General features: G+C 48.1%; 7 protein-coding genes across 7 annotated transcripts; 2 read left to right on the top strand and 5 right to left on the bottom strand.

The window, feature by feature from the left end:
• Positions 1–5: 5 nt before the first annotated feature.
• On the bottom strand, positions 6–552 carry FOBCDRAFT_51800 (uncharacterized protein). Its single transcript, XM_054706828.2, has 2 exons — positions 507–552; positions 6–454 (listed from the first exon to the last, which is right to left on the bottom strand). Exon 2 carries the CDS (start codon positions 380–382, stop codon positions 59–61), a length of 324 nt encoding a protein of 107 aa, XP_054562803.1. The 5' UTR covers positions 383–454; positions 507–552; the 3' UTR covers positions 6–58.
• Positions 553–3,436: 2,884 nt separating this feature from the next.
• Positions 3,437–4,441, bottom strand: FOBCDRAFT_231088 (uncharacterized protein). The gene has a single exon (XM_031189830.3). It carries the CDS (start codon positions 4,161–4,163, stop codon positions 3,795–3,797), a length of 369 nt encoding a protein of 122 aa, XP_031033815.2. The 5' UTR covers positions 4,164–4,441; the 3' UTR covers positions 3,437–3,794.
• Positions 4,442–6,333: 1,892 nt separating this feature from the next.
• FOBCDRAFT_51787 (uncharacterized protein) lies at positions 6,334–8,409 on the bottom strand. Its single transcript, XM_031189827.3, has 4 exons — positions 8,229–8,409; positions 6,795–8,173; positions 6,584–6,740; positions 6,334–6,529 (listed from the first exon to the last, which is right to left on the bottom strand). The coding sequence occupies exons 1-4, from the start codon at positions 8,272–8,274 to the stop codon at positions 6,420–6,422; spliced, it is 1,692 nt and encodes a 563-aa protein (XP_031033812.2). The 5' UTR covers positions 8,275–8,409; the 3' UTR covers positions 6,334–6,419.
• An 892-nt stretch (positions 8,410–9,301) lies between these two features.
• On the top strand, positions 9,302–11,579 carry FOBCDRAFT_322817 (P-loop containing nucleoside triphosphate hydrolase protein). The gene is made up of 2 exons (XM_054706827.2): positions 9,302–10,691; positions 10,743–11,579. The coding sequence occupies exons 1-2, from the start codon at positions 9,420–9,422 to the stop codon at positions 11,232–11,234; spliced, it is 1,764 nt and encodes a 587-aa protein (XP_054562802.1). The 5' UTR covers positions 9,302–9,419; the 3' UTR covers positions 11,235–11,579.
• Positions 11,580–13,981: 2,402 nt separating this feature from the next.
• On the top strand, positions 13,982–17,398 carry FOBCDRAFT_298212 (uncharacterized protein; the record flags this gene model as incomplete). The annotated part of the gene is made up of 6 exons (XM_031189819.2): positions 13,982–14,015; positions 14,122–14,203; positions 14,267–15,584; positions 15,630–15,840; positions 15,889–17,099; positions 17,165–17,398. The coding sequence occupies 6 exons, from the start codon at positions 13,982–13,984 to the stop codon at positions 17,396–17,398; spliced, it is 3,090 nt and encodes a 1,029-aa protein (XP_031033804.2).
• FOBCDRAFT_51760 (mitochondrial carrier domain-containing protein) lies at positions 17,337–18,652 on the bottom strand. Its single transcript, XM_031189822.3, has one exon. It carries the CDS (start codon positions 18,535–18,537, stop codon positions 17,695–17,697), a length of 843 nt encoding a protein of 280 aa, XP_031033807.2. The 5' UTR covers positions 18,538–18,652; the 3' UTR covers positions 17,337–17,694.
• A 579-nt stretch (positions 18,653–19,231) lies between these two features.
• Positions 19,232–19,835, bottom strand: FOBCDRAFT_51754 (uncharacterized protein). The gene is made up of 3 exons (XM_031189817.3): positions 19,815–19,835; positions 19,519–19,754; positions 19,232–19,468 (listed from the first exon to the last, which is right to left on the bottom strand). Exons 2-3 carry the CDS (start codon positions 19,631–19,633, stop codon positions 19,245–19,247), a joined length of 339 nt encoding a protein of 112 aa, XP_031033802.1. The 5' UTR covers positions 19,634–19,754; positions 19,815–19,835; the 3' UTR covers positions 19,232–19,244.
• Between the last annotated feature and the right edge of the window lie 49 nt (positions 19,836–19,884).

Below are 19,884 nucleotides of genomic sequence, written 5' to 3'. Positions count from 1 at the left end.
CGTCTCATTATGCCTGGTTCCTAAAAGCAAACCCAACGCCGATAATTGTGCGCTTTGTTCAAGTCTTCTGTTTCTTGGAGCCATCGCTAGATTCTCCTCGGTCCCCGGCTGCTCTCTTGCCGAGGCTGCTTTGTGTTTGTGATGTCTGTTGAAGTGGCATTATGTGACTTTCATCTAAGCCTCCAATGCCCTCGTCTTCCTCATGACATACGGGGCATTCTTGGTTGAAATCATGCTCTTCGACAAGGATACCTCGCCGACATCCACCGAACCATCCGTTGTTCTTGGCCTCAAGGCATGACAGTTCTTGGGTCAAGTCAACCCAAGTCTGAGGCTGGTCGCAACACGTGCAATGTCCTCTGAAAATCATCATTCGACACATGTCTGCACTGAAGAGTTGGCTGGTAATGCTTCAGCGAAGTGTGACACGATGTCACGGTGGTAGGTGTAGGGACTTGTTCGAGAGTCAGTATGTGTAAGTGGAGGCGTTTGTTGGTGAAATTTACCTTGTCTTGGTGGCTCTGTTTCTTGTATTGGGAATACTCGCGATGACTCAGTTGGAGACGCCGAATACCGAATTGGTGTCTTCATCAAGCGACGCTCTGTAACGTAAGACGCGAGATGAGTGAGTGCCGAAGAGAGTAGCAAGCCACAATGCAACGTCGACGTTGATGCCGAAAAGACAACGCGAAAGAGAAAGCCACAGAAATTGTCGATGTCTCTTTGATATGCAATTCGTAGAAAAAAGCAATAACATGAACTTGGCGTTGGTTGGTTCGTTGTTGATTGATAGCCACCAAAGGCAAGACAACAAAAAGGGTGGTGTTGAAATAAACCAGTAAAACGCTGACACCAATGTCGAACTAAAGAAAAGAAGGAGAAGATCTACCGCGGTAGATGAGGAATTGAAAAAGCCGTGCTGGCCATGGGAAAGTGAGAGGACATGGTGATTTTAATATAACAAGCTCTGAGAGTAAGCGATGCGCAATGATGGATGTGCTACGGCATTCACCGCGATCCAATCCAATACAATACAACATTCGTAATTCGACGAGGCAACGGCCAACTCTAATTACTCCTTTTTCCCTTTTTCTACACCGTTAATCAAACGTCACGTCACACATACAGATACGACATACAACAGCCAGAAACGGACGTGTCTTAAAACTTGGCGCTTTCAGGCCTCATCTCGCCTCTGATAGGTACGGTAAGGCAATGGTTTCTCACGAAAGGTTCAAGGGGACTCATACCCGCACAGCCGGCTGTGCGTATAGAGTCACATGCCAATTACACAGCTGGGCGTACGCATAGGGATTCAAGCCTTATCTATATACCTAGCTAGATTTAAATAAATTATATAAAATTAAATAAAATAGCTATAGAATTTAGGGTTTAAAATTCAAATCTATTAAGATTTAATATAAATTTAAAAAATTCTATATTTGTATTATATAATTTATTTAAGTTAAAATACTAATTATATATAAATATTTATTATTAATACTATTATTACTTACTTAAATAGCTTATATGATATTAAAATAATAGTAAATAAGTGTTTTATAATTAATTAATAAGTATATAAAAAAGATTTTAATTAATATAATTTTTATATAATTAAATATAATTAAATATAATATTTTTTATAAAAATTTATATTAAATCTTATATAAGCTGTATAAAGTAATAAATACTATTAGAAGTTACTAGACTTAATATATAACTATATATTACTTAAATAATAATATATATATTATATTTATATATATTTAAATAAAATTTAAATTTTTAAAAGCCTATACCTAACTATATAAGTATTATATAAATTTAAAATAAATACTATTAAAAAGCCTTAATTTTAAGCTATATAGTGATATATTTTCTTATATATTATATAGTTAATTAAAAGAGATAATTAACCTTAAAGTTAAATGCTAGCTGTGCGAATAAGCTTTAATCCCTAAGGTGACCTATTCGCACAGCCAGCTGTGCAATTGGCACGTGACTCTATACGCACAGCCGGCTGTGCGGGTATGACTCGCCAAGGTTCAAGCGATAGTTATTCAGCTGCCTCCCGTCAACACATCACTTCCAGTTTCATTCTGATGTTTCATTACCTCCCCTTGGCTTTGGGGCAATAAGCTTTCCTCCAACGCCAGGCATGTACTGTATCCGTATGGTTTCGCCACTAACTAGTACTGTAGTAGTTGGTTTCTCTTTCACTGCCACCGCCTGACAATTCCCAAGTTCTTCGCTTCTGAGTTCTAGACTCTGGGATCCTGCTCTTGACCCGTTTCGTGGGGGGACTTTGTGGGTTCTCGACTTTGTTCTGGAAGCTTTATCTTCGGCAGTACCCGTTAACATGTCTCTACTGCTGGACCTGGTGATAGCTTCAGATCGATATTTGGAATTACAGAGACGTAACGAGTCTTTTCGACTTGCTGAGGCATTATACAGAGGCAAATGAGGCCATTCGCAAAACGCTGTGTTCCCGAAAGACTAACGCCTTGATCTTCAAACACCACAGCGATCATCATCACGCATGACGATCCTACTAGGCAGGGTAGGGTTCTCGTGGCGGTGGTCAAAAGGTCCCATCTCCTCAACTCTTGTCCTATTGAGTATCTTCAGCGTCCACGGGAAGACGTTTGTTGGCGATAACCTTTCGCGGCTTGGGCTCTCTTCCCCAGGGTCTTTGGCGTGTGGGTGCCTGGCATGAGAGGCTGAGCTAGAGCAAACTCCGGGACTCTTAAATCCGATTCGATTTTGAACTAGAGATTTAACTGAGGACGTTATTTAGAATTTACGCAATTCGTGACTCCATGAGCTCATGATGCTGATCTCTGACTAAACTTGTATAATCCTCCCGCATGATCTTGATATCCAATCTCATGATGATATCTCCCGCGTTAGGCTGCGCATGTGCCGACTCCTTCGTTCTATATTCCACTAGCCACCGTGACTGGAATCCCCGGGACCTCCACAGACTATCATAAAACCTACTAGCTCTCCCACCATTCGTCCCGAGGCGTCATATCAAGTACCCGACAAACGTTCTACGGGCGTAACTCACCAGTTTTATGCTTCTAGACTAAACGTCCGTCAGTTTCATCCAAACACTCTCTGATATTGGGTTTCACCGTTCCTGAGCTCACATGTACCGAGTTTGAAACTGACGGCTGAGGTTTAGCGGTTGATCATGATGAATCTGAGTGCCTCATACGCTTATGCTCCGGCGAACTTCCTCCGGTAGACAGCTCTAATACTGAAGTGAGGAGTGTTCTCTTACCAGTCAATGCATTGCGCCCTGATAAGACATCTCTCGTGATCTCAAGTAAATTCCATTGCTTGATGCTTCTCCAACTCTAACTCGTTAATGTGCATGCTAATCGCAAATCACACCCAACAAGAAGAAAGCTTGAGGTAAAATTGATCACGCTTTATTTTATTTCATATTTGCACCAAAGTGTCCAACTAGACTCTAACCTTAACCTCCTGCTCTGAGCCGTCTCTTCGACCTCTTCAACTTGCGCTGATTTGGAGTTCGACTGGCTGACAAGCTTTCCTCAATGTGGATGAATCACCTCCATGCAAACAGCACCTTGCATTCCTCCGACTGAGGCTTCGAATATGGCCATTAAGAGTAGTTTGCCATCAAACGCTGTTACAGAGTGAATACAGCCCTCAGTTGTGGTTTCTAAGTCCTTCGAGGCGCTACCCAATATAGCTTCTTCATGACATCCCAAGGTTCCTCTTGCATCACTTGTGTGTTCTTTGTGCTGCTCATAGGCCTCTCATAATATTGAGCCCCTCTTCTGGCTCGTCGGGGCTCTGGTGTGGTGCAGGCGCATCATCGGCTTGATGGGTATCTCTGTCAGGCGCATTATCAACTGGGTGGGCATCTCCTTCAGGCGCACCTCCTTCAGGCTCATCTCCTTCAGGCGCATCATCAACTGGGTCGGCATCTCCTTCAGGCGGATTGTCAGCTGGATGGGCATCTCCGCCAGGAGGAACGGGGTAAGTAGCCGGTAACCTGTTAAGGCCATGCGTCTGGGGGTACGGAACTGCCCAGAGGTTCCGGATTCTTTCATCATGCGCCTCAGGATTTTCATCATACACCCAGGGCTCCGGATTTCCTTCATCATCTGGTCCCCAGAATTCATCGATCGGAATGTGTGTCGATGGTCTGCTGTACGCCGTATCGCAACAAGTAAGCCTTGAACGAAGTCTTACGCTGTTAAAGTTCCCAACGGCGTCTCTTTCCACCACTATACGGTAGTTGTGACTGGGGTAGTTAACTCACAGTGGAGTCGAGGCCTCAGCTAATTCGTCTGCTATCTGCTCTGCCGCTTGCACCAGTGGGAGCCTTGTTTGGAGAAACTGTTGCGAAGATGTCTCATCATGCGTTGCGAGACTGTATGATATTTCGTAATTGCAGTTGTAGCACCTATCAGTGGGGACATATTCGGTTACTGAGTTCTGGCTGGGGTGAACACGGAGCACGCTGTTGCAGACGATGCATCGATACTCGTGGAAGTGCATTCGGCTCCACCACGGGAGAGGGCGCCAATTCATGATGAAATGACAGATAAGAGTTTGATAGTGAATAGTGTTGTTGTAATTGTCAATGAAGCGAGTGTTATTATTGCTGAGATGATTCGTGTAAGTGGAAGTAAAGTAAAGTACCTTGCCCTCCGTGCCTGGGGGCAATCCAAGGTCTTTGACGAATCCATCATCTGTAGCTCTTTCCATTTGACTTATTGATTCCAAGATGCACTTGCCTAAGCTTCCTTTATCGAGAGAGACGTCGATTCCAGAGAAACCCAACATCTCCAAAATACTACCTTAGACAATTAAGCAAGCCTCAGGGGTAATAAAACTTCTGTCATTAAGATAAGGTGCCAGAATTAACTGGTCTAAAGATCTACTTAAATATACTAGGATTAGCTAAGCCTCTTCATTACTTAGGATAAAGGTCGTCGGTTTTCTTACCTCCCCTTGGTAAGGTACCTACCAGCACCATGGTAAAAGTGTAGGGTTTATTCACTGTATCCGTCAAAAACTAGTCTCAACATCTTGATACATAAAATCAGCGGCTCCCATTAAAGCTTTATATCTCTTAAGCAGCTTGGTAATTTAGTAATAAGGACTCCAAAGATATGGTTGAAGGCATTCACTTCGGTTCCCTGGGTTCGTTCCGTCAACACTTCTGTTGTCTTCATAAGACTGCATATATCTGCTTCACGACCGTCAACACAAAGAAACGTATCAAGAATCTGTCGAGATCATAAAATCTTGATAGCTCATCCATCGGCTGTAGTACCACGGCAAAGTTGAGCATTCTCAAAGCCTTGAGACAAAGAATACTGGTCTCAAGAAACTGCCAGACTCTAGTGATGGTACTTCTAGGAGACTTGAGTGATCTTCACAACTCACTATGAGAAAAGACATGAGTTGATAAACGTGAAATTCCACGGTTGTGTAAGGCTAAGTAAGTGTTACGATGGTAATACAAGGCAATGCAATCCGAAACTCCATTTCTCCAATCCAACCCACCGTCACCAAAGTATACATTCCCTTTTCTCATGACATGCAAGCGATGAGACTGTCTGGTGTTGAAGCCAGACTCAAATGAAAATGCGGATGAAAGAGTAGCGAGCTAATGCACATGGCGAATTGCTAAGCAACTCAACACGCAACATACATGCAGAAACAAGGAGACCACTTGCACGAAACAGTCGATTCATCCAATACCGTACGAGCCTGATTGGAAAAGGGGCAAGAGACAAGCGACACCACGTGCACCAAGACACTACTGGCCCAGTTCAGGTTGTGATCCGAGGTTCGTGCGGTTGAGTTGGCCGGTTCACATCTCAACGCAACTCAACCACGCCACGACAAATCGCAAGTTTCAGGATGTACGTCATACCAAGAGATGAGCTGGCACCAGAAATCGCACATGTCATCAACGCATTAGTCGTGAGTTGTCAGTCCGCAAGCCAGTAGCAACATGATCGTGAAAGAGCCAGCAGAGGCGGCGGCAACTTCAAATGTTCGTGGAAGCATTCAGCATCGAGTCCAGGATCGCCTAAATGAATTCGAATGAGGTCATGGCAGGACAACCATGCACATCGCACCCGATATTGCACCTCAATATTAATGTTGTAAAGACAGCCCAGTCAAGTGATATGTCATCAGAGAAGTTGAGTCCAAGGTGTCCTCAAAAGATGGGAAAAGAAAACGAGTGATGTACAGTCGTAGGTCGTGTCAACGGGCTATGAGTGCAGAGAGGCGTCAAGAGCGTCAAAACATTGGCATGATATCAATCAAACCACCAGATAGCACCCTCGATCCGCGGTATTTGCGGATGAGAGCTCAATCAAGATCACCCAAGCACGAGCGAGCAGGCAGGACATCACTTATGCTCCAGGTGCAGGAGCACCAGAAGGGGGGGCACCTTGTCCGCCTTGCTGTTGTTGGTACATCAAGGATTGATACCACAGCGCAAGGTAATTTTGGTAACCACCATCTATGTTAATTAGCATTCAGCAAGGGCACAAGGACACAGCATATCAAGACTTACATTGGGCGTATGGATCGGATCCATCAGCTGGAGCTGGTTGGGGGGGCTGGTTAGTAGGGGCACTGGAGCCTTGTGGTTGAGAGTAGCTGGGCCTGTCATGATCTTGATGTCCACGGCCACCGCCTCCACCACCACGGGGGCCACTGCCTTTCTGGCGCTGTTCACATGTTAGCTGCGTAAATTGAGGTCTTCGTGTTAGGATGAGACTCACCACTGCATCCACCTTCTCGTCAATGGCAAGCTTAGCTCGCGCAATACTATCTCGCGAACCGATCAGGGCAATCTCCCTCTGAGTCTCACCGGGACCAGAAGATTGAGCAACGTTGATCTTGCATCCGGTGGTGTTTTGCATCTCCCGGATCGTCTCGCCGCCCTTTCCTATGATCATACCTACCGCATCTGAAGGCACATATACAGCATCATTGATCTTGTCGGGGCCACCAGAACCTCCCGCATCCCTCTGAGGACCATCATGGCGGCCTCCAGGAGCTGCTCCTCCACCTCCCAACCTTTTGACAGGCGGCGGCGCGTCGCCTCGACTATCACTGTCGACAATCTCCATGATGAAATCCTTGGCGCGGGCGGCAGCTTCGCGCGTGCCGATGAGGTTGACAGGTCGTAATCCGTTCACACTCTTAGATTCGCCAACGATATTGATATGGCAGCCGGATCGCTCTTGAAGGTCCCGGATAGTTTCACCACCACGTCCAATGATCAGGCCAACAGTCCTATCAGGGACCATGATTTGCATGTGGTCCTCCCCTTCGCGTAGAGCCGCAGCACCGCCCTTGTTGGGGTCGCGAGGCTTTTCGGGGCGGTTAAGAGCGCCCATTCCGCTATCGTCAATAATACGATTAATGGCATCCTTCACTTCAGCACGACGGTGCCGGGGCCCAGAGATCTTGCACAACCTGTGCGGACCACCATCGGTGGCGGCCAGAAACTGGACTCGGCAGTTGGATTCAGATTCTATGCGTCTAAGATTCTCTCCTTGTCTGCCAATAATGAGGCCTACAAGGCTTGAATCAATCTCAATGGTCTCCGAGTTGTCATCACCGCCTCTCAAGGGAGACCTCTCGCGTCCATTGCTTCCCCGAGGAGAGAAATTCCGGCCACGGGGGCCTGGCGAATAAGAACGATCTCGACCATAGCCCCGACCATGCGAACCTCTGTCGCCGCCACGTCGCTCATCTCTGTACGGATTCACGCCATCGCGGAACTCATCGCGAACGGGTGATCGTGACCTTGAGCGGTTATATCCTCGATCAGGTCCTCGTGATTCGGAGGCATAGACAAGGGGTCGATCGTAGGATGTCACACCCTTTTCGGCGGCATAAGCCTTGGCTTGAGCGATCGCATCAGCAATACTCAAAGTTCCCGAGTTGACAGGTCGAATCGAGCTGAGGTCGAGGTTTCCGCTGGATGACGGCGCAGGGAGGCCATTGTAGCTAGGTGCACCATAGCTGCCGGAGTTTGGAGGGGGCGGCTGGTATGTGGCCGCAGGTTGCGCGGACGCAGGCGGGGGAGGGTATGCCTGGTTGGGAGCGCCGGGTGGTGTCTGGGTTGGGGTCCCTGTCGGTCGCTGCGACGCTGTGTGAACAAGTCAGTAAGCGCAGATTATGCAAAATGAGTTGTTCTAACATACCGAGTGCGGCCAGGATACTCTGGATATCAGGTTGAGGATTCGCCATTGTGCTGCGCTGCTAGTGGAGCTGAACAGGAGCCAGCACGAGCAAGGAGCTAGTTTTTCGTCGTGAGGATGAACCAGAGAATAGTGAATAGCTCGATGAAATTATGAGAAACTTGGAATTGAATTGTCTTGTAAGTGATGTGTCCTAACCGCGACGAACAAATGCGACGAGTTTCGGAAGTTGGTATCGCAACGACTTGACGGATCCGCCGGTCACAATCTGAAGTCAGGATGAGATCGAGTCTTGTTGCGATGACCGAATACAAAGGCTTCAAGGATGTTGACAGATCGCCAATATATGTCTCGGGTCGCGTATCAAAGCTGATGCGATCGCAGTGGGTGTAATTAATAGTGTCGCGGGCAGCGATAGGGGCGATGTCTCGAAAGCGCAGATGAGATGAAGAGGGAGAAAGGAATCTGATTTGGAAGAATCAGGTTCATACAAGAGTGGATGACCCAAGCGCGAGGGTTCGGACCTCCACTACCTACAGTACCTAGACTCTAGTACCTGCAGTGTAGCGTGACTTGAGGCTAAACCTCGTTGGGAACTTAAGTGACATCCCTCCACTGCTCTTTAGAGTACAGACAAGACTGAGCGAATATTGAGCCGACACTTGATGGGCTTTTTTCGCACTAGGCTTTGTTCTGTATTTGTGTCGCCTGCCCTTGGCGTGCAGTAATTTTCTGCTACCCCATCTGCATTTTACTGTCTGTATCCTCGATTCGGTGCGCAGCCCAGCCCTCGATGGAGCGAAACTCTTTTGCAATATGACTTGAACTGTATCCGCCAGGCAGCAGGCATATAAGCTTTCCTTATTAGGGCTCGAGGCACAGCTTGCAAACTTATATATGATCTTACTCTGTGCATCTGTACCTCGATCAATTCAGTTTCCATTGTGACCCAATTATACAAATCGAAGTCATCAGACCTGGAGCTAGTCCTAGAAAGGCGAGCTTGCAACAACATTTGCCGCTGAATCCACAGCGGGGGTTACTGCACATTAAACAGCTTGTCCGGTGGAGTGAGCGGAAAAACAAGTCACCGCTTATCGCTCCAAGACTTTTCTTATCGCTGAAAAAAAGTTCTCGATTCAGTTGCTGCGAGACGATCGGTTGTACAGAATACTAACCTTACGCGCAAACAAGATGGATTTCGCCGGCAGCAAGAAACGCAAGTTCAAGGACGCCAATGGCGTCAAGGCTTCAAAGGAGAGGAAGTCTGTTACCGTTCCCGAAAAGAAGTCAAAGAAAGTCAAGCGCGCCGAACCCGAGCCCCGCGAAGAGCCCGAAGACGATTCTTCCAACGAGGAGGAGGCTCTGAAGGAGGACGGAGACGAGAGCGACGAGGCCGATGAGGATGCTGAAGACTCCAAGCCCGGAGAGGAAAACGAAGCGGAGGATGCCGAGGACAAGGCCGAGGACAACACAGATCTGCCTGATGGCGGAAAGCTCACATTACCTCCAGTTGCTGGAGCTGAGTCGCAATCCTTTGCGGAGCTGAATCTTTCCGAGAAGACCATGAAGGCCATCAATGAGATGAAGTTCACCAAGATGACTGAGATCCAGAGGAGAGGTATTCCTCCCTCACTGGCTGGTCGCGATGTTCTTGGTGCTGCCAAGACTGGTTCTGGAAAGACTCTGGCCTTCCTTATTCCTGTCATTGAGATGTTGAGCTCTCTGCGATTCAAGCCTCGCAACGGCACTGGTGTCATTGTTGTTTCCCCAACCCGCGAGTTGGCCCTCCAGATCTTTGGTGTTGCCCGAGAACTCATGGCCCACCACTCACAAACTTACGGTATTGTCATCGGAGGCGCAAACCGTCGCGCTGAGGCCGACAAGCTCGCCAAGGGTGTTAACCTACTTATTGCCACCCCTGGACGTCTGCTCGACCATCTGCAAAACACACCTTTCGTTTTCAAGAACCTGAAGTCCCTTGTTATTGATGAGGCGGATCGAATTCTTGAAATTGGTTTCGAGGACGAAATGCGACAGATTATCAAGATTCTCCCTAAGGAGGACCGACAGACGATGCTTTTCTCTGCTACTCAAACAACCAAGGTTGAGGATCTTGCCCGTATCTCGCTGCGTCCTGGTCCTCTGTACATCAACGTCGATGAGGAGAAGCAGTACAGTACTGTGGAGGGCCTGGAGCAGGGTTACGTTATCTGCGATGCCGAGAAGCGATTCAATCTTCTCTTCTCATTCCTCAAGCGCAACCTCAAGAAGAAGATCATTGTCTTCTTCAGTAGTTGTGCTTGTGTGAAATACCACGCCGAACTCCTCAACTATATCGATATTCCTGTTCTTGATCTCCACGGCAAACAGAAGCAGCAGAAGCGAACCAACACCTTTTTCGAGTTCTGCAATGCCAAGCAGGGTACTCTGATCTGCACTGACGTTGCCGCTCGTGGTCTCGATGTATGTGTCTAATCTGAATTACTGCATGGACAATTTACTAACCTGTAACAGATTCCTTCCGTTGACTGGATTGTCCAATTCGATCCTCCGGATGACCCCCGCGACTACATTCACCGTGTCGGTCGAACTGCCCGAGGCAGCAACACCAAGGGCCGATCTCTTCTGATCCTTCAGCCCAACGAGGTTGGCTTTTTGTCGCACCTCAAGGCCGCCCGTGTTCCCGTCGTGGAATATGATTTCCCCAAGATCATCAACATTCAGTCTCAACTCGAGAAGCTCATCAGTTCAAACTACTACTTGAACAAGAGTGCCAAGGATGGTTACCGCAGCTACCTTCACGCTTACGCCTCTCACTCGCTGCGCAGTGTTTTTGATATCAACAAGCTGGATCTGGCCAAGGTCGCCAAAAGCTTCGGCTTCACAGTACCACCTCGTGTTGACATCACCCTCGGTGCTAGCATGAGTAAGGACAAGAAGCATCAGGGACGCAGAGCATACGGTAGTCAGCCACGACAGGGCCAGGGTAACAAGTTCACCAGGTAGAACGGTACGGGAAGTGATAGATGAAAGAAGTAGTGGTCAGTCAAATTGACTGTCGGTGTATATGGGAGGCCTTCAGCACGGCGTTAGGTTTTGCAAAATGTAATGATGGTACCAAGCTACGGCAGGATCATAGACAGACCCTTTTGTTTCCAATCCTTTGCTAGGTGAATCTTGAGACATACCCCGAGGCGCAAGAAAACTTCTGACATCAAATCAAGGTGCCAAAAATATTTAGTCCCAGATCTACTAAACCTAACCTAAATTATGCTAGGCTTACCTAAGACTTTTTGCCACTTAGGATAGAGGTCCCAAGTTTTGTTGCCTCCCCTTGCATCCCTCATAGAGAGATTGTGTAATTCTTGGACATGTTAAATTTGCTTACAAGCCATGTCCTATAAAAAGGCACCCGTCAGGTGGTGACAAATTGAGTAGCATGATCTCTCAGTTGAGCCCAGATTATCAGCTATGAACTCCACAGAGCTTTCAATTTTTAGTAGGGATCAAATGGGCTCCGAACTGATGTTAAGGACTGAATGGATGGAATTCATCTGTTTTTTAGTGCTGAGGCCTTTCCAGTTGTTCTGCCATCTCTAACAATACTCTCGTCAGATATGTTCCGAGGGCAATTTGATTCACCAATGAAACTGGCTGTGTTTAATAGGTTGGTGGATATTCAGGAACCCGCGGACCGAGGATCGATCGACAATGTCATTCAGGGACGTTGCAGCGAGATCTTTGAGTTTTCAAGATGCTTAATCAAGCCATCAAAAGTGGCATTGCCCACCAACACCAGGCCAGAAGTGAAATGCCTCATACGATTTAACGTTGGTTGCTTTACCCGTCTAGTCTCAGTCTCAGTCTAAATAAATAGACCTCGTATTGAATCGGAACCGGGGGTCTCGGCATGCTCCAAGTGCAACATCTACCACACCCACGCGGCCATTGGTCAAAGCCGCGTCACGAGCTTCATTCCCTTCTCCCTTTGGGGACAGAGTCCGCGTCATGTCCTTTTTAGCTGTTGAGGCTCAGTTGCTTCCATTCTTCCTTAGACATCACATAACTATTCGTCTGTCCCAATTTTTGTTTGCTTGTCAAAATCTCACACAACCTTAATAAAGTTGACTGACTATAAGTTGAACTAACTGAGCTGGGCCGAAGCTGAACGGAAGCTGACCTGACGGCGTAACCACCCTCGCAACAATCTGGCGCATTTAAACAACACTTGTCCTTTGCGATTGACTCACAATTTATCCCTCTTTCATTGGATTCGAAGAGCAACAAAAGGCAGAAGCCTGGCATGATCTCGAGTCCGACATACCATCTCATCCAACTCTCAACATTGCAAAACTAAACAATTCACTACGAAACTCAACATCCTCCCAAAAAGAGATAAAATCTCAACCGAACAGCATAAAATGTGTACCAAGACGTTAATCGAGCACAAGTGCGGACATCGTGTTCTGCGTGGCAACACAAGATGTTACAGAGAGGATTGTCCAGGAAGAAAAGAAGATATCACCAAAGTTGACGACGAATGCGCGCAGTGTGAAAACAAGCCCGGTCGATTCAAGTCCTCTCGATGGTGCTCTGTTGGCTGCTGCGTTTGCCAATGAAGGGAGGGAGGGAGAATCGAGAGAAAATCGTTGGATAATTCGGAACAACACGGGTTTGAATTTGGAGCCTGGAGTATGGAGAGGCTATTTTCTTGGAAAACCAGTTACTTGGAGTTTATGGTGCTTTTGGATTTACTCTTTGCGACCCGGGAAATTCTATATCTTGCAAGCATTATGATGGCATTCTAGCATGTTTCTGTGAGGTCGTTCATGCAGTCATGTCCTTAGGAGGATGTGAGTGGACGACAGATTGCACAGGATCTGAGACATTAGGCTCAATTGACATTTCTTAAACAGATATTTTAATTGAATACTGGCACAGATCATGCAAGTAACAGATATTACGAGACCGACGTCCACTTATTCTCGATTGCAGATTTCAAAGAGCTACTGTCACAACTGACAAGTGGACTTGAAGAGACGGGATGGAACTGAACTGGATTGGATGGCTGTCAATTAAGAATTGCCCTGGGCTTGAGGTGGGCAGCACATGGCGGATGTGCAGTCAAGCCCCGCCGTTGACGGCTTGAGAGCCCGGGTATTTGAGTGAGCGACAGGGGTACAGGGGCACAGTTTACAGGGTCTGTCAGTTCTCCAGATTCCAAGTCGAGAGTCTAGAGCTCACGAGGGCTCTACCTACAGGCAGACTCAGTGAAAGGCTGTCAATCCTTTGCTCTAGCGGTTCATCGGCCCAACACCAACCCCCAAACCCCCTCCAGCATGAATTGAACCCCAGGGATATTCGTCGATTAAACAAGGAAAGGTCCATCTGATCCACCGTTAAAGATTGGTTCTCTCACCTTGTTCGTGGCATGTCCTTACTCGGCGTCATGTCCGTCGCCAACTAAGTCAAGGTACGTACATACTTTGCCATGAGGTCGGGGCACCTCCACTTTCAAGCTTCCCCATCCCGCATTCCGCAATCATCACGACCGACCATCTTCCACTACCACTACGCACAGCATTAAGACAGCCCCAACTTAGGCACTCAATTCAGACCACAGACTACCTAATACTACTTCTTTCCACTTCTCCCCGTGGTCGCGTCTTTCTGCGCCTTCCCGTCGCTTGTGCTACCTGTCTTCCCGTTGCTTGCGCATGCTTCAGTAAGCTAAGTACTTAGCTATTCAAGTCATGGCTAAGAAGGCACGCCAGAGAATCAGTTATGGTGAGACTTCATCCCCAACCGCTCTGAACGCCCCAACAACCCCGCTTGTTGAACAATGCTCTCTTGCATGCGCTCAGCTTCGGATCAGTTGCTGACACAGGTATAGTCCTCGAAAATGCCAAATCATCTGAAGGCGGTCATCGTCTAGGTGTCAATGGCCTCGCCGTCGACAACGACAATGCGATTCTGTGAGCCCTTTCACACCGACACCCTCGGTCCGATCCGTGCTGCTCTAACATCACCTTATTCAGATACTCAGGTGGCCGAGATGGCATAGTATGCGCTTGGGATCTGAACCTCGACCTCAAAAGCCGCAGCGATGTTACTGACCCGACGCCTGCCAATTCCGAAGACAAGAAGCCGAAGCACACGACCAAGTTCCGCGCTCAGACCCATGCCCATATGCACTGGATCAACGACATTGCCCTCGCTCAAAACAATACTGCCCTCGTATCTGGCTCATCTGACCTTACAGTAAAGGTTTGGCGACCGTATTCCGAAGAGGACAAAAACCGCACCGAGACGATAGGCGAACATGCTGATTATGTCAAATGTGTTACAACCCCGCCCCCAGATATGGGCGCAAACTGGGTCGCATCTGGTGGTCTAGACCGCAAAATATGCTTATGGGATCTCAATGGCGCTGGGAAAACACTCGAGATTGACGTACAGGGTGAAGAAATTGCTGAGAAAGGTTCTGTTTATGCCCTTCGTGTGGGGAGAAATATCATGGCGAGTGGTGGTCCCGAGAAGACGGTGCGCTTGTACGATCCCCGAACTGGTGATAAGGTTTCAAAGCTCGTTGGTCATGTCGACAATATCCGTGCTATTCTTATAGACGATGCTGGCGACACGATTTTGAGTGCCAGTGCCGACAAAACGGTCAAAATGTGGAGCATCAAGAACGGTCGATGCATGTATACATTCTCCATGCACGATGAGAGTGTTTGGTCACTGTTCTCAGATGATCCGAGCCTGGGTGTATTCTACAGCTCTGATCGCTCGGGTTTGGTCGCCAAAACAGATGTGCGCGGTAGCCTTGAGGATATGGACGATGGCCTGAGTCTTGCTGTGGCGCATGAGCATATAGGAGTGGGGAAGGTTGTCGCAGCTGGAGGTCACATCTGGACAGCAACGAATAGGTCATCAATTAATCGATGGGAGGACGTTGACACGGGCACCAACATCCAGCTTCCGGAGTCTGTTCGACACCACAGAGCTACATCGAATGCTTCTAGCAGACCCCACGAGACTTCTCCGGCTACTACTAACGGAATTGCAAAGAAGGAGATCCCAGCTGAGTCCATCTTGCGTATCTCTGCAGCTGCTTCCTTCCCTGCGCGATCTGGTCCAGATCCCGATTCTGCCACTATCACGGATGCTACAGCACGGAAGGGGTCCGAAGCCATTATAGACTCTTCAGAGCCCGAAATCAAACCCATCCATGCAGTGGCTGAGGAAACGATTGAGGGACAATTCGGATTGCTCAAGCATAGGCTACTCAACGATAGGAGGCGTGTGTTGACGTCAGACACCGCTGGCGACGTATTACTATGGGATTTGATCCAGGTTTGTCTGACTTATTCTGAGCATGGATTCAGCTGACCTTTTCAGTGTAAACCCATTAAAAGTTTTGGCAAACAGCATTTGGAGGATGTGGAGCATCTCGTCAACACTGTTGAGGCCGTGGCTCCTTGGTGCTCTATCGATCTCAGCTCAGGAAATCTTACTGTGGTTCTAGAGCCTTTTAATTGTTTCGATGCTGAAGTATATGCAGACGAGCTAGATTTGCCAGATAACATAGAATTTCGAGAGGACCAGAGAAGTAAGTGCGCTTTTGATGACTGCAAGGACACAGCTAACCCGATTCCAGTCAGCCTTGGAAAATGGATCCTTAGGTATCTCTTTGCCGATCTCATTGATGAAGAGATCAGAAGAGATGAGGCACACCGTCAGAAACTCAATGAGGGTCTTGAGGCGAAGCAGATTGCCAGTGGAGGAACTACTGAAGCTGCTCCATTATCGATATCATTACCAAAGTCAGCCATCCCGGACTGGGATAACGCAGACCAGGTTACTCCAAAGCCCAATCTCTATCCCAATACTCCAGGTCTAGGCATTGGTTTGGCAACACCTGGTCCAAGCATTATGTCAGGTCCAAACAGCTTGCCTGATGTTCCTGAAAACGCGGCCACAAGTCCAATGACTCCTATAGAAAAGAGAACCTCGCATGTCAGCCGCCCTTCAACGGAGAAGGAAGACTACTTCACAAGCCCCCTACAACTGCTCGAATCCGCAGTCAAGGCAGCAAGCATGGTGTCAACCCCCACGCAGAACGAGGCGGACTCCAAGAAGTCTATGGATGGTGACAAAGAGAAGGATAAAGATAAGGACAAGGCGGACAGTGCAAAGTCCCCAAGCACACCATTTGGCAAGAAGAAGTTTAGGATGACTTTTGGCACCAAGAAGCTTTCAAGGTCAGCATCTCAGGCCACCACAGAGAAGCCTGCGATTGTGGAGGAAAAGACAGAAGAGTCCGAGTCTTCATCTGTGCATGAAAAGGAGAAGGAGGTTGATGACAGTTTCTTTGGTACGATTCAGAAGATCCACCAGGAATACGAGCGGCAACTAGCCGACAACCCTGACAAGCCGGTCGAGTCACGAATGGTACCCAGTTTGCCTAGTGATACACCCGTCCTGAAGCTCCCGCCAGGAACTAAGGTGGTTATTCAAGAAGAGACCACAGGTGGCAGCGCCAACTTGTACCAGGGCACCGTCCAGGACGTTGGCAAGGATGCAGATCTTATTGAACAGAAGGCTCCCATGTGGCTGGGTGATGTTCTTCTTCAAAACACACTCCCCTTCAAAGAACCTGTAAAGGTTTCGTTTGTCTTGTATCCGATGGACGACACTCTCCCAGCTATTGCTTCAGCCGATGGAAACAACAGGCTCAATGCCAACCGCATGCTTCGAGTCAAAAAGATCCTCTCATATGTTGCAGAAAGGATTGAGCCTCCACTTGAGGAGCCCGAGGAGAGCCCTATGAAGCCAGAGGAGTATTTAGAACTGTACTGCAACGAACAGGTAATGATCTCTTCTTTAACTCATGGTACGATCACGGGCAATTACACTTGCTAACATTTATCCAGTTACTTTCCCCGGCTACGACACTGGCCACTCTCCGGACTCATCTGTGGAAGGGGGGTAATGATATTGTCCTTCATTACAAGGCCAATGGCAAAAAGGAGATTCGACCATTCCCTCCGCCTCCAGAGCCTAAGCCTGCTGAGCCCGAAGAAACTCAAGACGGCGCTGCAGCTGAAGAGGCAAATACTAATGGTCAAGTTCCTACTCAGCCTCAAGCCCAAGCCCAAGCCAGCTGAGTTAAGACAACTCCCGGTTTACACGTTGAATGAGAAGATGAGAAGATCCCGAGACTCTTCAATTCGTTGTTTGTTGTCGTGTACCAGAAGGTGGACTTTTGTCACCAGCGAGTCCATTTATCGTATGTAGATTTGTACATAGGTCAGATGCCGTCAAGGCGTATATACCATTTGTGAGAAGTTAAGCCTCTCTATTTCTTTCGGAACGCCCGTCTCTTGACTTCTTGCTCCTTGCTCCATGTTTTACATCGTACAATTCCGCCCGTTTTGTTGATTTCTTATATCGCTTCCCATTATCATACAACGCCGTTCATGGTGTTAATAGCCCATTGATAGCTTCCCAGGAAAATTGCGCCTCCAATAGAAATCCATGTAACTCGTGGTGCTACACCAGCAAAGAAAGCTCTGCTGCCCTCCTCGCGCAATATCCGACCAAATATGTCCGATACTGAAACACTCTCCTTCGATAGCATGACTCTCGTTTTGAGGACATCAAGCGGCGTCGTCAGTGCTGCAGATAATCCACCAGCCATGCTTCCATAGAGAGCACTCTCAGCACCAGTGACCTCGCGACCACCACGGCGGCGTCGTCCCCAGGACTTCATAGCCTCCCATAGCGGGAACTGGATCACAGTAAATGGCACCTCGCGGAAGACGGTGATTCCCCAACCGCGATAGAGCTCTCTCCACATAGGAACAAATCCATGGCTCGAGTACCGCGACAGGATGGCCCGCAGGGCAGCAGCCGAGGAACCACCATGATGACCCGCCTGCGCACGCTGCTTGACAACCTCGGTCGGCACACGAACGGCGCAAGCTGCCACCTCACCCGCGCTAGCAGCTGCCATATGTGTAAGAGGAGCCTTCCATCCTGGCGCAGAAGTATTGTCCTTTTCAGCCAGGAAGCCCTTTACGCCCTCATATGTGCAGAAGAAGAACGCAGCACCTGGCGCAGAACCGACAAGCGCAGAACCTATACCACGATAAATACCGTTGAAACCGCCGGAGGGAAAGAAACCGGCCGAGGACTGAAGACGGGTCTTGAGTGTGTCGAGAGGGAAGAGAGAGAGATCGACGGTTGTACCAGCGAGGGCACCTGCGAGGAGGGCGGATTGGAAGGTTGGAGGGTTTGCGGACATGTTTTTGAAGGTGGGTAAGGGTCCTTGGTGTATAGATTGGTGGAGAGAACGTCCTAGGGAGAATCAATGGGCTGGACGAGGCCCGAGGAGGAAAAGAGAGATATTAGAAGCCTCGGAGGTTTATACCGACCGAGACCGGCGAAATAATAGAATGGAGGAGCTTGAACTTTGGGGCTTATCGATAAGGTGAGCTGAGAGGGGCGCAGAGCTTACCCTGTAGTGCAGGACTTGAGAAGATGTCAACACCTCGCAAGAGGCAGCTTCTATTTAATAGAGAATAAAAGCAGAAGAATTGGTCAATTTATTGCGTGTGAGGGCATTTAAGGGATTTATGTATGAATTCGAAGGCCATATTATCATTGAGGTGAGCACGACAGTTTTATTCCCAACTCGAGTTATACAACGTCACCCTGAGACATGCAAGCTTCGGTCGCCGACAGGAATACATAAGGTCCGAGTTAGGAAAACACTCTCACATGTAGAAGTAGCAAGATGCTAAGCTATATCAGTAGCTCATTAGCAGAGGCTGATTGGATCATACTTGTAAAAGAGGAGGTTGGGACGAATACACATAAACAAGACAGAACTCAAAGGCATCATTTATGGATAGTTTTCATTAATAACTATTTTGCAGAGACATTCCAGTCTATCTGGCAATACCATAACTCCCAAACCAACTGATCAAATCGCCAATTCATAACAGTTCTTTACATGTTATCCCGTGTGCTGGTACCGGCCTTGTGAGTCTCCTCAGCAGCCTTCTTGGTTCGCTCTTGGAGGTTCTTAATATCCTTGGCAGGATCAATGTCCGATCGGTCTGCCTTGACGGCCTCCTCGCTGTCTGAGGCGAGCTCAGGCTTCCAGTGGCCGCTGCCCTCTTTCTGCTTCCTGAGGGAGTCTTGCTTGTGCTTGTCGTAGTCGACGTCGGTTTCTGGGGTGTGTTAGACGCGTCCAATTGGGTTGTGAGAGACTCAAACTTACGGGTAGATGACTCCTTGAGACCGAGACGTGTTGATGTAGTAAAAAAACCTCGTCCGAGGATGATCTTGCTGGTGTGCGCAGTGCGCAGGGCCATCATGGACCGAGCTGACATCATTTTGTTGGTACAAAGGTTACGCGATGATTCGTATGGGAGAGTGAAACTTTAATGTCGAGAAATCGAGAGACACGAAGGATTCGATACAGAGATGAAAGAGGAAAAGAAAAGAAAGGAACAGCTGCAGGGGAAAAGATCAGTTCACGAGCTTAATACTGTTCTTCTCGGGTACGGTATTGACCATTTGCGGGAAAGTGACGTCACGAGCATCATCACTTTGAAGAATCTCTCCTTCTCCTTCCTTTACTCCT

The sequence above is a fragment of the Fusarium oxysporum genome, chromosome IX (genome assembly GCF_013085055.1).
Source record: "Fusarium oxysporum Fo47 chromosome IX, complete sequence".
In the NCBI taxonomy this organism is placed as follows: Eukaryota; Fungi; Ascomycota; class Sordariomycetes; order Hypocreales; family Nectriaceae; genus Fusarium; species Fusarium oxysporum.
Note: the sequence above shows the minus strand (reverse complement) of the source record. Positions and strands in the feature narration are given on the sequence as shown.

Coding starts and splice junctions, on each gene's coding strand:
- FOBCDRAFT_51760 (XM_031189822.3), bottom strand. CDS start 18,537: ATGTCCGCAAACCCTCCAACCTTCCAATCCGCCCTCCTCGCAGGTGCC.
- FOBCDRAFT_51800 (XM_054706828.2), bottom strand. CDS start 382: ATGTGTCGAATGATGATTTTCAGAGGACATTGCACGTGTTGCGACCAG.
- FOBCDRAFT_231088 (XM_031189830.3), bottom strand. CDS start 4,163: ATGAATTCTGGGGACCAGATGATGAAGGAAATCCGGAGCCCTGGGTGT.
- FOBCDRAFT_51787 (XM_031189827.3), bottom strand. CDS start 8,274: ATGGCGAATCCTCAACCTGATATCCAGAGTATCCTGGCCGCACTCG. Junction 8,174..8,228: donor GAGTATCCTGGCCGCACTCG/GTATGTTAGAAC, acceptor TTGTTCACACAG/CGTCGCAGCGACCGACAGGG. Junction 6,530..6,583: donor ATCCGATCCATACGCCCAAT/GTAAGTCTTGAT, acceptor TAATTAACATAG/ATGGTGGTTACCAAAATTAC.
- FOBCDRAFT_51754 (XM_031189817.3), bottom strand. CDS start 19,633: ATGATGTCAGCTCGGTCCATGATGGCCCTGCGCACTGCGCACACCAGC. Junction 19,469..19,518: donor TCTCAAGGAGTCATCTACCC/GTAAGTTTGAGT, acceptor AACACACCCCAG/AAACCGACGTCGACTACGAC.
- FOBCDRAFT_322817 (XM_054706827.2), top strand. CDS start 9,420: ATGGATTTCGCCGGCAGCAAGAAACGCAAGTTCAAGGACGCCAATGGC. Junction 10,692..10,742: donor TTGCCGCTCGTGGTCTCGAT/GTATGTGTCTAA, acceptor AACCTGTAACAG/ATTCCTTCCGTTGACTGGAT.